The sequence below is a fragment of the Caretta caretta genome, chromosome 2, assembly GCF_965140235.1.
Source record: "Caretta caretta isolate rCarCar2 chromosome 2, rCarCar1.hap1, whole genome shotgun sequence".
Classification (NCBI taxonomy): domain Eukaryota; kingdom Metazoa; phylum Chordata; order Testudines; family Cheloniidae; genus Caretta; species Caretta caretta.
The window spans coordinates 45,349,837-45,366,197 of NC_134207.1; the positions used below are offsets into that span (position 1 = coordinate 45,349,837).

Sequence of the window (16,361 nt, forward strand, 5' to 3'; positions counted from 1 at the left end):
GTACTCTATTGTAACTATGATGTTCCTGTGGTATATTTGAAAGTATGTGCGTTTATATGGATATGTAAATTTTATTTCTATCTATTTATAAAACCTAAAAAAACACCTTTCTAGTTTAAAGTTCACAGTATAATAGCACAATCATCTGCTCATCCCGTTACAACAAATAAATGCACACCAGCGTATCAAGTAATACAATAAAACTTCTGCATCAAAGGCACAATGAAAATAATCATAACCCCTTCCCCACTACACCTGAAAGATTGGGGAGGAAAAAGTAGGCCTTAGTCACTGGCCATATTCAAAGACCATCTCAGAGAGAATGTCCTTAAAACAGCTTTCTATATTTTAAATCCAGGGACTCCTGCTTGAGTGCCTCTGCTGATCTTAGCTGTGGCAGTATTACATAGAGAAAGGTCTCTTAGATAGCAAGTCCCAAGCCATTTAGGGCTTTATATGTTAAAACAAGCATCTTGAATTGTACTTGGACACTTACTGAAAATCAGTTCAGATGACCTCATGGTATTAATTGGTGTAAATTGGTGCAAATTGTATGGGACTCCACTTAATAATCACCTCTAGGTTTAGATCTTGCTTCTGTTTCTCAATGGCCACAATATAGCCCCTGTAGAGCACATCACAGTCATCTGATTTTATCTAGATGTAATATTTGAATCACTGTCTCTTCTATCCCTATATCAAAGAAACAAAAATTAAGGAAGTTAACACAAAAGACTAAGATAGGAGTCATCTTAGGCTGCAACATACGCAGAGACCACAGTCCTTTACATCCCCAGGAGAGAGTGTGTTGTACTGTCCCATCAGATATCACTAATAGCGCTACTTACCAGAGGCCAAATTCTGTGCTAACTCTCTCCATTGTGCATGTCTGTAGAAGTTAAGTTGGCACAGTATTTGGCCCAAGATGTTAGCCCAGTTGTTAGATCTTATAGTACTTCTAGTGTTTAATACAAGTTTACCTTTGCTGATAGCACATATAACATTAGACCCTAGAAGTGTTTGTCAAAGAGAGGAAAAGGATGGGATCCACAAACTTATTTAGGCACCTAAACCCAGTTTTGGCTCCACTGCGATCACAAAACTCCTGCCGAACTGTGTAGGCCCATAAACTCACTTGAGCCTAAATTTTTTCAGAGTAAAAGTTCCCTAGGTGCCTATGTATCTGCCTCTGGGCATGTGCCCTGCTGCCCCCTTCTAAGTGTCTAGATTCCTATCTGCTGTCTAAGTCCTGGAGTGACTCACAAACCAGGGGACCTAATTTGCCACCTCACTTGCATGCATGGCCCAATCTAGCAGGTGTGCTCAGAGGGCATCTACCGGACTGGGTCCAAATCAAAATCTAGCCAGAGGTGGAGCCACTCACCTTATAACTTTTAGCTCAGCAGTTAGAATGCTTGCCTGGGATGTGGGAGATCCAGGTTTGATTCCTCTGCCAGAGGGGGAGAAAGGATTTGAATAAGGGTCTCCTACCTCTGAGGAGTGTTCTGAGCTGTGGGATATTCTGACATGTTGAAGCTGTTCCACTGTGGATAAATAATGAAAGACTGATTGGTCCATGGGGATTGAATTTGGGTCTCCTGCCTCCCAGGTGGGAGCCCTAACCACTGGATTGCAGAATTATTTCCATTCTCTGTCTCTCTCTCTCTCTCCCAAGGACTGTTTCACATACTTAGTCTTTGGACCATAGAGATGGAAGATGCAAGAAAAGTAAAAGGAAATTTGTCCCACTAAAAACATGCTTTCCTATGAGTCACTGACAGTAAGCATTGCCCAGATCAGAGCTCTCCAAATTGTGGTCCATGCATCATTGGTGGTCTGGTTGGTCACAGTTACTGGTTACTCTCCTTGCTCCCAGCTGCTAAACTGCATTTAGAAGAAGCTAAAAATATATCGCTTTGCTTATATTAGTTTTCCATGTAAGAAATTATGGTAGTTACCAGTGGGACACTGATTATAAATGGGAAAGGCAGATCATGACAACTCCTCTGCTAAGACTTGGTCCACCATATCAAAAAGTTTGGGAGCCCCTACTCTAGATAATCCAATTAATATGAAACACAGAGAAAAGGCAATACTTGGTGAACGCTGACACACTCTACAAAATTTTTTCCTGGAACTACCATACATCTAGCACGTAACATGACATGCTAGTCTGACTGGTCTAAGAACCACCACAATCTATGCACAATGGAATAGTTTTGAAGCCACGAGGTAACTTACTTTGAATTTCTTTATATTGATCAATTTGTTACAATCTTAACACTATTCTAGTGTAGTATCTTTTGTATACAGTCATATAACACTTGGGTTGTGCAGTGAAAATATGCAGAGTGTGTGTGTGTGTGTGTGCTTGTGTTGTGCCTGGGGTGTATATATGGTGGTTTGCAAATTCTTGCTGAAACTGACCTGTAACACAATAGAAGAGTCAAAGTGGGTGAGGTAATACCTTATTGGACCAGCTTCTGTTGGTGAGAGAGACAAGCTTTTGAGCTTACACAGAGCTGAAGAAGAGCTCTTTGTGGTTCAAAAGCTTGTCTCTCTCATAAACAGAAGTTGGTCCAATAAAATATATTACCTCATCCACCTTGTCTCGCTAATATCCTGAAACCAGCACAGCTACAACTACATTGTAATGCATAGTTTTGTACTAAGGCCTTCTAAGCAGAGCTTGCACGTGTTTGTTAATGTAGAAAATTAGTGCAAATTAATCAATATATCTACAAAGGAGGGGTGAAAAGGGTGGTGGTGGGGATTTTCATAAAACATTTTTTTCTTCTTGGAAGTGGCAATATGATCATAAATAATTTTAAGGGTTTTGTATTGCTGTGTATTTGCTCCACCTGGTGGATTTTCTTGAAAGTGTTTTGCTCCTGTTAATGATAAGGAGACAGTCTTCAATTAAATGTAAAACAGATTACACAAAGTAAGAAAACTTTTTAATGTGTATTAATAACAACACTGTAAAAGGCAGATCTGGGAAAGAAAACATTAGAACCAGATATTTATCTTGACCATGCTTAGTCATTACATTAATCTCTATGAAAGCATAGCATTTCAACCCAATTAATGATAACAGTTTACTCTCAGAGTCATCTACTGATTAGCAATTAAAAAAATCCAAATGTCTGGCTTTTGAGGTTTTGCAGGATATCTGAAAGTTGTTTTTTTTCCTGCAAAGAGACAATAATTAATGAGCCCTTGTGATAAGAAGTAGCAGAGCTATCGAAAGGAATGGTTACTGCACTGAAGTGTTATTACTGTACATTGGCATAAAATCTGTCTTTCATTAACCTAGCTTACAAACATTGTTTTCTTTGGAATTCTTAAGGACTCCGTTATGCTTTGATCATCTCATTGTTCTCCTTAGGTTATTTTTTTCCTTTAGAGTGTAATAGCTCCCTAACAGAAGGTGAAGTTTAGAAAACAGTGTCTCCATATACAAGGGATTTGGAGACCTTTTTATTGTCTTTAAAAATGTCATTCATAGTCCTCATTAGCATTTACTGTTGCAAGCAAACAAGCAGAAAATGTGAAATTGGTATGTCATGAATAGCTCCACAGAGCTCTAGAGCCCTGAAATTTTGCCTGCAGTGTGATGTGGGGCAGGCATTGAGAGAAAGCTGTCCAGATGGCTGCCAGTGCAGAGCAGAGCTGCAGGTTTTTGTCTCTGGTGCTGAGAGGAGGGAAAGTTCATTGGAGCATATGCTATCACCCTGGCGTTTTAACAAAACTAACTCGCCATCAGTCAAAATGGGGAGGTGGTGACTTTGAAACAAAAGTTTTTAATATAATGTTACAGTCCTTGTCAAATGAATAAAATATGTTTAGTTAGTGTCACAAATACTGAGCTATGTTACAAAGAAAAAAGTAAGAATTGAGTTTCTAGCCAGTGGTTAGATACACTCTTTTCATACACAATTATTCTCTCACATTTTCTTTATCATGAAAACCTTTATACATGAAAAGACATTGATTAGAGGTCAAAATGAGGGTTAATACACTGCAGGAGGAGGAGTTTCACCACCAAAGTCAAACCATTTTGAGCTTCAAATCAGAAAGCCACAAATAGCTTGAAAGCTTATATTGAGGTCACAAAATATGATCCCAGTGTAGAAGCACTAGTTATTATCATGCACACTGCATTGATTAGGTGGAAGGAACATATTATTTTTCTCTGTTTCTTTATATATGAAATACAATCATGGTATTTTGTTGCATCCTTTCAGAAATAACTGAATAGAGCCAAAAGAAAAATTCATTCATAAACTGTGCAGTATTTTTTTCTTAACATGCATGGTGACAATTAAAAAATTAGTCTTAGTTCTGATTTGTGTTACATATTTCACAGCAAATGTTTTGTTTCATAAAATGTTCACGTGACATTTTGTAATGGCCACAATGCTGCAAAAATGTACATATGCACGTGGCCGTTCTCTTGAGTACTCTCGTTAAAGTTAAGGGGCTCCACGGGTGAGTAAAGTCACACATATTCAGAAGTATTTGGAGATTTGGGGCCTATGTTTTGCAATGAAACTTAGGTCTGTTATCTTTTTCTGTGGTATTGCTCTTCTAGGTTTGATTTGAATTTACTTCCACTGTTTTAAAACTTAACATCAGATTCAGCTTGAAAGCCAGTGGGAGTTGTGCTCACATACACCATTGCTGAATTTGGTTCTTATTCTATAACCAGTGTCTATTTTGATTGAAGAACAATAAAACAATAGAGATGGAAAAGACACAGATTGTCTAGTCCAGTGGTTTTCAAGATTTCCAAAGGGGTCTGCACCTCAATTTGAAATTTTTTAGGGGTCCACAAATGAAAAAAACGTGAAAACCACTGATCAAGTCTATCCCACAGCCAAGGTTGCCCTTCCCTATCAGATGATCTGAAATGCTATTAATAGGTCTACTTTCTCATTAGAACACTGAAATTATGCGGCTTCCAATTTCCTTGGGTCTAAAACACTTTACTGTTAAGATTCTTCATGTGTGCACATGCGTGTACACTCTCTCTCTCTCTCTCTCTTAAATGTTCCTTTAATTAGTTTCATCACATTATTCTACTCCCTTTTAGACAACCTAAACAATTCTCTCTCAGCCTGGTATGTGTCTCCTTCAACGGTTTGTGTAGATGGTTATCAAATCCCCCTTTGGTTGTCATTTCACCAAGCTAGACATATTTTAAAGATCCCACTGAACTATTTTAAGAAGCTCACAAAGCTTTGCCAATCAGGAAATGTTTAGGGAAATGTCTTGGCGTTATCTGGCAAGTGGTTTGTGACACTTGTATTCAGAGCTGCTGTTACAGATAATCACATACCATACTGCAATATTTTAATAATGTTTGCAAGAAAAGTAGTAACTTTTTTTTCAAGGGTTTAGGTGTAGAGGGAGATGACATTTTTATCAAGATTAAAATTTGGGGGGGAGGGGCAGGGTGGTTGATCCTTTGGGGCCTCTGTGTGTTTTTGGACTACTTAAAATGATGGAAGATACAGATTTCTATTATACAAAAAACTCACACCATGAAGTTAATACAACATAGTACAGGGTTTGTGGTTGTATGAAATATTAGAGAACATTCACTTGCAGCAAGAAATTAACATGTGTCTTTATATCAAGGTGTGTTTATTCAGTTGCTGTCAAACTTATGTACAGTAAAATTGGGAAAGCATATAGAAAGAGTTTCCCCCCAGCCCTACAGCTCACACATTAGGTGGGTTTGTCCTGTCAGTGGGTTGCCTTAAGAAAACACTAATAGCTTCCAGCTGGGTGGAAAATCAAAACCTTTGGCGGGGGGGGGGGGTGAGGGGGTGAGGTCTGACAGAACTAGCAGATTTGAATTTTAAAGCTCAGTTAATGCTTCCATTTTTATTTACCACTCATCCATAAAAGATTATTTTCCAATATGTCAGCCTCATTTGGTGGCCAGTGGTCTGAAAGTGAAAGTGGAACAAGCAAGTGGAGAAATCTGGACATTAGTGAGTCCGCCCTTTCAAGCTGGTGTGCCACTTTATGGAATGGCCTTCCCTGAGATTAGGGGGGGTCCTAATGACCATTCATCAATGCTCGTTGACTGATCATTGAGTGCCTTCTTATTCAGTTTATCAAGTCTTGCACATAAAAAGTCAGAATAAGCATTATTCAGCTTTGTTAAAGCCAACTAGGAGTAAAATGCTCCATTTGAACCCATTTTGCCCTTGGTTTTTCACTTTGTTAATGCAGTCCTGCTTAAATGAGTGCCTTTATTGGGTCAGTTAGAATATCTGAAACTATTAATTCTCTTGTATTGAATAGCTGGTGGCAGGCCAGAGCAGATGGGGTAGAAAACTATTTGGTTGGGTGTATTGCTTTCAATTAGGATCAATGAGGTTTCAGCTCCTTTGAATTAACTCACTTAATACCCACTGTGTGAAGTCACAATGTATCACAACAGTCTGCTATAAGTAGAGAGGGAAGTTGAGAAGTCCTGCAGAAAAGCTTTGAGTCAGATTCTTCCTTCACTGTTAATAAAGAGTTTTCATTAACTACAGATACATTTCAGTGGACTTCTAGTCCCTGTTGGTAAATCAGGTTTAAGCAAAAGATAATCTCTACTTTAAAACTGTAATGTCTTAGAAAGGAGTGTGTTTTTCATTTGAGTAATACAATACAGTAAGAACTTTCTGCAGTCCAGTGTAAATCTATTTTTGCAAGTTTCTGGGTTTGGAGACTACCTTTGCAGCACTTACAGTTGTTAATTTTGCAGATGGGTATCAGATCATTCAAAATTATTTTGTAAACTGTTTGAACGATTGTAGAGTAAAGCGTTAGTTTTCACAGTATCAGCTAAGAAGCTGTATCATAAGGTAAAGAAACTGACTGAAATTAATCTCCTTCTAAATTCTAATTCTCACTATTTCTTTATATCCTTTCATTTTGGTATTATGCATTGTCCAGATTCTAAGATGCAGCAGAATTGTTCATATGCAAAAATTACCCTACACACTTTTTCTCTTCTGCATGAAACAAGCAGGGATTGAAAAACATTTTACAGAATTATGTTGGCATTAACTGTCCATCTTTGTTACACGTTTTGGCCCTATTACATTTTTAGAAGTGTGCAAAAATTGTTACAGCAATCTTTAAATGTCTGCATTAAAAAAAAAAGAAAAAGAAAAAACATATCCAGGAATATTTATTCAAGGAGGACTGCCAAATGGGTTGCAGCCTGCCTCAGTGTATTAAATAATGAGGGGGGAAAAACTATTCATGCAGCTGGCTGCTTGAGAAAATGCTGAAGTAGTCTCAGATGCACAGGCATTCTGTTAGCCCCTTCCACGAACAGACTTCTAGGTGAGAATCTCCAGGGATCCGGGTTTTGTTGACGTGGATCAATTTAAATGGCAATTACTGTAGTCAGATAACAGCTTAAAAAGCCTTTTTACACATAGAAAAGATGCATAATCACAGTGCATATGGAAGTTCAATTTTGTGAGCCATGGTTTGGAGATTTACAGTGTACTGATATTAAGACTGACTTTTAAAATGGAATATCATTCAGTTTTATTAAAATGCATTGCACCTTTGACACATTACTTTCTATTTTAAAGCTGATTCTGTCTGCACCTATGTTGATGAAAGGTTGCATTTCCAACTGTGAAAATGTTTTCTCCTTCATGTAGAATATAGAATTTTTAAAACCAACAGATGCAGACTGACTGGTTTTTAAACAGGGCACTAAATAAAACAAAAATAATGCCAAGTTCTTTAAAGTCCTCTCTGGCATAGACTTAATTGATTATTACTCTCCCCCTGCCACTTCTTCCCTTCCCCCATAAAGCCATCTCTCATAAAAGTGTTTATGCTTGGCTCTCAAATACATTGAAATCCATTATACAGAACCTCATTACAACTGTCGTCTGAGTAAGATGAACAAAAAGATTGGTCTCATAAATAGGATGCATTATGGTATTAGTGACAGAACAGAGTAATCACTATGAATTTGTTTATTAAACATTTTTAATTTGGGGCTTCACTAGTTGAAGAAAGGCTTATGGGTGCTGCTTTAGGTGCCATTTAAAGTTCTATTTTTCTGACGTATTTCTCAAAAATGACACTTTTTCTTTTTTAGTAGTAAATATTCATGGGCAGAGGGAACCAGACATGGAAAGGCTGTTAGGATTTTTCTATGTTCCAAAATAGATTTTATCAGCGCTTTGTGGCAGCTAAAGGAAGGAAAAGGAAGGCCTGGAAGCACAATTGTTTCTGCTTAGTAGAGGCAGAAGATATGAAGGGAAATCAAGGGACTGCATACATTAAACATATAAAGACTCTTGTCTTTATGAATCTTTCATATTAAAAGAATACAGTTTCTGAAGATTCTGAATGAAATCTTTTGGTTTTTTGGTATCTATATGGAATTTGAACATTCATTGAAAAGGCAAAGGAAAGCATGTGTTTAATGATTTGCTGTAAACGTTTTTGTTAGTAAAACAGTGAAGATTTTGCAAGTATTAAATTGGAGGAGAGTTTTTGAAAAAACAGATTTCCCTTGTGCTTGGAATCGTGTATAAGCCTAAATGTGCTACAGAAGGCATGTGTCAGGCGTATGTTTCTCCTATGAGGCAAGGATGTTTTACAAAGGACTAAAGAGGGACTGCTGAGAGGAAAATAGCCAGCTTTAGATAAAGCACTATAACAAAGACTTGTAGTTTTATGTATCATGGTGTCCATTAAAGCTTAATAGGGAAGAGTGCATTGAACCTAGCCAGGCATATGTTATTCATGTGAAGGATAAACATTTAAGGGGTGTTCAGAAATCAGGAGGACATGATTGTTTAGCTTTTGAAAAAGCTTTACAGGGAAGATTTTGTTTTCATCCCCCATGGATCACCATGCAAGGTAAAGGAGAGTAGCTGCAAATGTTTGGAGCATATCAATGCAGGAATCCCAGGGGGTTAAAAGCACTGTAGTAAAATAAAAGTGGTCTGCTTCTAAGTGTGTTCTATTTTATACATACTACTGAGAAGCTGACAAAGGGAATGATTTTGATACTCTGTTCACTGTGATAAAATGGCACAATTAGATGAAGGAAAAAAGGAAAAGAAAAAAATCTTTAAATATATCTTCTTACATATTTTGAATTTCCAACTAAATAAACAACCATGGTCTTATGGCGTTCAAAAGTATGGCTGTTAAAATAATAAATGAGAACATGTTTTCCACTTTTTGAGGAGAACTGGTTCTAATAGATGCTCTGCTTTAATTGCTTGCAGTTAAAGAAAGGGTTAACTTTTAAAGAAAAAAATGAATAATTCAGTGTTCATCTTATCACTCTGCATTTTACTTTCTATTCTTTGGTCCTCTGGAACTTGCTGTGAAAGGTAGAGTAAGAGGAGTCAGCTGAGGGGAGCTGGGGTTGTGATAATTTGCACACACATCCCTGTCATTGTTCTGCCTGAAGAGACAGGGCTGGGTTCAAGGCCACATGTGCTCCTGTCATCATTCACATTTCTGCTCCAAGTGCAATACAGAGTGTCAGCTCTCCATCTGTCTTTGCCTGGCAAACGCACGCGCCCAGCATCCTGCCTCCAGCTATGCTGCCACAGCCAGTTCTGATGGCCCTACTCGCTTTTCTGTGCTCATTCCAGGACAGGAGGCACTGAGCCCTAAATCAGCTTGCTTTTAGGAGAGAGCCATTTACAGTGTATATTTTATTCAAGGATGCCTGGTGAGTTAAAATTATTACAGCTCTTTTTATTTAAATGGAAAAACACTTATTATATTTTGATTGTATATAAAAATAATTTCTACAGGGTGATTTGTACAAGCTTATATAGAGAGAGTGTAGATACTAACTGTGGTGTGTGAACGTTGGGGGAGGGGAATTTGTGTGTGGAAACTATCAAAGATACTGTGTACAGTAATTTTGGATGCTACATTGAATGGGGATAGGAATAGTAGAAAGTCACCCTATTTGTGGGTGCAGGTGTGTATGGGGGGTATAATTTTAGTGAGAAGAAATACAGCTTCAGTCTGGTTTTCATGACTGTCAGCTGTATCTTGTAATCTGCAAACATTTTATGTGTAGATATAACTTTAGATTATGGGTGTACACTGGGAATAATCTCTTTGCAAAGCTGTTTATGCTAGAGAAGTGAAGAAGATTTAGAAAACAAATGATCTCAGTCTTGCCATAAATCACAGTTCTTAGCTGTCACCAGCCAAAAATTGAAATATGTTATTAATAATAATATAATAATTAAACAATCTTACGGATTCTGCTGAATTAGTGAAACCGTCGTGGAACTGGAAATCTTAGTATGTCAATTTCCTCACAAAAATATTATCGTTGGATCTTTAGACTACTTGTCTAATTGATAAGTGTTGTTGCCAGTGAAAATATTGCTTCTATACAGGGTGAATTGTTTGAGTTTTTTTATGAGAAGCCTGACCATGGCAGAATGTATTTGCTGTTTTGGTAAGGACTGAATGGAGCCATGTGCCGATTTAAAACAGGCTATATCTCTGGATAAAAAAGACAGGGACACAGAGAGATCCGACAGCTGGCTGGTTCTTGTGGATAATTTGGGTAGGACAGGCAGAAGAACCTGCACTTGATCACAGAATTTGTACACCTCGCAGATGGTATTTTGAAACAGTATCTGTCAGTTTGCTGTAACCGCAGTTGTATGTAGGTGTTGCCAGTTGTTTAAAGAATGTTTTTCTTTTAGGATGTTAATGCACTGTCATATTCTTCCAATACTACGTTTGATGATCCTAAGACTGAGATTGTAACAAAAAAGTGGATCTCTGTTTGCTCAAAGTGCAAGGCTAGTAGGATTTGTGTGGTTGAAATATGGTCAAATTAATTTGCATAGATAATAACTGAGGACTATGAAAGGTCATTTAACCCTTTAAAGTTTAAATTTGATTTGCATGCATTATATTCTTTGGGATGTGGTCTTCATTAGAAATATCATGGCAATTCATTAATTTGAAAAATTATGTGAATTGATGCATGTGATGTAAATAAAATACAACTGATATTTTGCATATATTTATATGAAATTACAGTATCATATGGCTCTCTGTCTGATATTTATAATATTTAAATGTAAAGCATGATTAATTTTGAGCCTTCTATATTTTCTTTTGAGACACTAACAAAGATGCTATTGTAATGACTGAAGTAGAGATTTTTGAACAACCTATTGCATAGTAAGCCTGTGGCACTTAAATTACTTAATCTACCTGCTGGTTAAAATTTCATGCATCTTTAATCAAAGTGGCTTGAGCTACACCTGAAAATATATATACTTATCAATACTCTTTAAGCTTTAACATTACATAAATCTTTAACTTCCGGCATTCTGTTAAAGTGGTAGCAAGAAAGAAGTGTGTTTTTAATGTCGGCTCTGAGTGTTAGAAAACCTTGCACTTGGATACAGAGAATACACTAACAGCTGTGACTGGGAGCATGTGCCAGAATGGAGATACTTGAGCAGATCCGACACTTGGCTATTTTTGACACCCATCTGCACTTTTTTACTCTCCTCTATGATGAACTACCTCTCAATCTGTTCACAGCATATTTTAGCCCTTTAATATTGTGGTCCCCCCCCCCCAATGGGCATTATTAGCCATCTGGGGCAGATTTTGTGTTTTAGAACTAAGCACATTATCTGCAGAAGATTAAAAAGATGTGTATTTTTGTGTAATCTGATATTATGTCATTGCTTTTGTGTGAGCGTGTGTGTTTGTGTGTAATATAGTCTTGATTTCAGAAGCATCCTTTTAATAGTTCTGACACCCAAAGTTCTTTCTTTTTTTTCTAAAATATAAGACGGATCAAATATCTGTTCTGGTTTCTGTATAGTGATAACACTTGTACACAAATTAAATGTTCTCTTCAAAGACAAACAGATCACATTCTTAAAAATGTAATTGACTACTAGCCTTCTCATGTTAGTATGTCTGAAAAACTACATCAGAGAGATTGTTAATGAGGGTCTCATTATAAAATTAATTAATAGATCTTGGAGGCTCTAATACAACTCTTAGCAAACATATTTTTAGAAAGATAATCCTGCAAATATGAGATTTGCACTAACTTTGTTAACTGTTTTGTCATTTTATTTGGACTCTCGAAAGTATATATCTTTAAATCATTGATGTAGAGATGCACAGTGCTTCGATCAAATGCCATATACGAAGTGGATTGATTATTGTGTGTTTTTTAGAACTGTTTTTATTCCAAACATTATGTATTTAACTTTACAATTCTATCAGTCATTTTATAGTACATATGTTGGCCTACAAAATGCTTTTTTATTATTGCCCATGGCAATATTCAGGACAGTTTTCTTAAAAGAACGATCAGTGATCACAGTCATTGTAGCCCAGAAATAATGCTGTTCTTTCAGAGGATGGCCTGGTATTAGGTCAGACCACCCCTTCTTTACCTTCTGCTCTCCAGATGTGGCTGCGACTTTTTTTTTCAAGTTCATGTTTCAAAAAAATGGGTTTGTTTTCAGAATCTGGTTTTACTTAAGACATCTCCATCCTGGAGTGCATTTCATAAATTGCCCACATATTTTTCTTAGCAGAGAACTTAACTGGCTGTAATTTTTAACACATGGCCACATCATGTGATATTTTCAAAACATTTGCACATAGCTTTAAGAAGGTCCCAGCAGAAATGATCCATCATCTCACAGCCAGCCCGTTTCTTAACAGCATATCTGCATTTTCCATTTAGCAGAGCTATATATTATTAGCTTACATTTTGGATAGTAAAACAGTGCATTGCTGATTGTAAAACATGGACTTTATTATCTGCTGAAAATTGATTTGGCATTTATAGCCACTGTGTACTAGACTTCCTTTCTGGTTTTAACATTAGGGCTTGCAAGTGATGATTTTTTTAAAGAACAGAAACAGAATTGCATGGACATAACTGTTAGTGTCCTAGTAGCTGAGCATTTGGATAATCCACCTGTTTTTTAAATCCACGTTGTTATACAGCAAAAGTCTCCTAACTGTCTGTCTGTTAACTGACTTGTTCTGTTTTAACTTGCAGTTGCTATGCTATTACATGAGGACAGTTCTGTGTATTACAAAACAAGTTTTCAGCTAACTGTAGAAAGTATGTCTGGAAATAGATTTAACTCTGATTGTTAAGCTTGTATCACTGTTCCAGTCATCATACATAATGTCTTTATCTTATACTTCGGTGTGACAGGAAGGAAGAATTTTATTCTTTAAAAAGAACTGTTAGCCACTTTTGGTTGTGCTACCAATGAGACTCCAGGGGAATTTGTTGGGCATTTCATTTCTTCAGGCCCAGACGATTTTTGAGAAATATGTTGGCTTTCATACTGAAGCATTGATGTGTGTCCCTCTCCTTTCATTGTAGTAGTGAATTCAGAAGTCTCCATACAATTATTTCTCGTATTTTGCACCATTTTGGGCATGAACGGTATCTTGCGATGTGCTAGTTTCTCCCCAAGCATATTGTAGGTGATACCCATAACCCCAATAATAGCTAATAATAAGCCTCTTTACCAACAAGGACCCCAAACTACTTTGCAATTAAGATGCTAATACTTTCAAGCTAAAGGGCCAAATTGAGAATGATATTTTTTTGAGAATGTAAGTTCTTTGGGGCAGGAACTGTCTCTCACTCTGTGTGTGCGCTGCCTAGTACAATGAGGTGACGGCTGGGTGGAAGATGATTTTCCTCTCCAGAGAATTTTTTTGAGATTTAAATTTTTCTCTTCCATATCAGGAAAAAAACAAATGCTTTTGAAATTTGTTCTGAAAAATGAGGGAGAAAGAGAATCCATCCCAGGATAGCTAGTAGCCCTATGGTTATAGCATTCACTGGGGATATGGGAGACCCAGATTGAGGTCTATGTTCTAAACTAGACAGAGTGGAGACATGAACTTTGATCCCCTCACATCCCATGCAAGTGCCCCAACCACTGGTACATGCTGGGGTTTATCTCTCTTTCTCTTTCATTGGCACATCTTGACCAGAAATTCCATCCTGGATCTTACTAAAGTTTCATTGAAGCTGACCCTTTCCCTTGAAAAGTTTTGGTTTCAATGAACTGGCATTTTCTGACAATTGTTTTGTTGAAAATCTTCTGACCAGGTCTAAATAGGGCCCTGAGCTTAGTAGGCCTCTGGGCACTACTGTAATACATATAATAATGTATAAGTTGCTCTAACACAGAGGTCAGTTGGCGTTGTGTATATACAACTGATGGAACCCCAATATTGGAGTAAAGAAATTTAGATTTCTTTACACCCAATATTGGTGTAATTTGAACATAAATGAACTTGAAGGTGTAAGTTAATATTTGTGCCTGGGCGGGCGGAAAGTGAGATATTTACTTCCTTTTACCCCTTTCTGTTTCCTTTCCTGATATATCCTACTCTTTTGGCATGTATACCAAGGAAGACTCAGGTAAATGTACTTATGACACTGGATAACTCATCCATGAGATGGACCACATAAATTAAGCCTTTAATGCTTTTGAAGACCTGCAACTTTCAACATGACTCTTACTTTTGAAATGTTGATCTATGGTTCAGATATAGAATTATTTACTACTTGTCCATGACATAAACAGGTCCTATTCTCATTGTCATCAGTAGGAATTGTGCCATGCGTATTCAAAAGCTGAATTTGGCCATGAGTTTGTTTTCTTGCTTCAAATCTTGATAATTTGACACTTATTCCCATTATTTCTTTAAAATAATTAAAATAGTGGCAAATTTTTAAGAATTATTGTATGGAAGCAAAAAGAATGAGGAGTACTTGTGGCATCTTAGAGACTAACAAATTTATTTGAGCATAAGCTTTCATGGACTAAAACCCACTTCACTGGATGCATGCAGTGGAAAATACAGTAGGAAGATATATATATATATATATAGATATAGATATAGATATATACAGAGAACATGAAAAAATGTGTGTTGCTATTCACACTATAATGAGAGTGATCAATTAAGGTGAGCTATTATCAGCAGGAGAAAAAAACCTTTTGTAATGATAATCAGGATGACCCATTTCCAACAGTTGACAAGAAGGTGAGAGTAACAGTGGGGGGGGGGGGGGGAGGAAATAAGCCTGGGGAAATAGTTTTACTTTCTGTAATGACTCATCCACTCCCAGTCTTTATTCAAGCCTAAGTTAATGGTGTCCAGTTTGCAAATTAATTCCAATTCAGTAGTCTCTCATTGGAGTCTTTTTCTGAAGGGTTTTTTTGTTGTAATATTGCAACTTTTAGGTCTGTAATCGAATGACCAGGGAGATTGAAGTGTTCTCTGACTGCTTTTTGAATGTTATAATTCTTGACGTCTGATTTGTGTCCATTTATTCTTTTATGTAGAGACCGTCCGGTTTGGCTAATGTACATGGCAGAGGGGCATTGCTGGCACATGATGGCATCTATCACGGATGATACTAAACTGGGAGGAGTGGTAGATACGCTGGAGGGGAGGGATAGGATACAGAAAGACCTAGACAAATTGGAGGATTGGGCCAAAAGAAATCTGATGAGGTTCAATAAGGATAAGTGCAGGGTCCTGCACTTAGGACGGAAGAACCCAATGCACAGCTACAGACTAGGGACCGAATGGCTAGGCAGCAGTTCTGCGGAAAAGGACCTAGGGGTGACAGTGGACGAGAAGCTGGATATGAGTCAGCAGTGTGCCCTTGTTGCCAAGAAGGCCAATGGCATTTTGGGATGTATAAGTAGGGGCATAGCGAGCAGATCGAGGGACGTGATCGTTCCCCTCTATTCGACATTGGTGAGGCCTCATCTGGAGTACTGTGTCCAGTTTTGGGCCCCACACTTCAAGAAGGATGTGGATAAATTGGAGAGAGTCCAGCGAAGGGCAACAAAAATGATTAGGGGACTGGAACACATGACTTATGAGGAGAGTCTGAGGGAGCTGGGATTGTTTAGCCTGCAGAAGAGAAGAATGAGGGGGGATTTGATAGCTGCTTTCAACTACCTGAAAGGGGGTTCCAAAGAGGATGGCTCTAGACCGTTCTCAATGGTAGCAGATGACAGAACGAGGAGTAATGGTCTCAAGTTGCAGTGGGGGAGGTTTAGATTGGATATTAGGAAAAACTTTTTCACTAGGAGGGTGGTGAAACACTGGAATGCGTTACCTAGGGAGGTGGTAGAATCTCCTTCCTTAGAGGTTTTTAAGGTCAGGCTTGACAAAGCCCTGGCTGGGATGATTTAACTGGGAATTGGTCCTGCTTTGAGCAGGGGGTTGGACTAGATGACCTTCTGGGGTCCCTTCCAACCCTGATATTCTATGATTCTATGATT

General features: G+C 37.7%; 1 protein-coding gene across 8 annotated transcripts in view; it reads left to right on the plus strand.

The window, feature by feature from the left end:
• RUNX1T1 (RUNX1 partner transcriptional co-repressor 1) overlaps positions 1-16,361 on the plus strand; it is a 145,914-nt gene that overhangs the window by 28,395 nt on the left and 101,158 nt on the right. Inside the window, exon 1 of one of the 8 annotated variants that reach the window (XM_048841209.2) lies at positions 9,518-9,733. The exons of the other annotated variants lie outside the window; for them this stretch is intronic. Within the exon in view, the coding sequence (XP_048697166.1) occupies positions 9,727-9,733 (7 nt within the window). The 5' untranslated portion in view covers positions 9,518-9,726. Of the gene's footprint in view, positions 1-9,517; positions 9,734-16,361 lie in introns of those variants that run through there. 8 annotated transcript variants of the gene reach the window in all.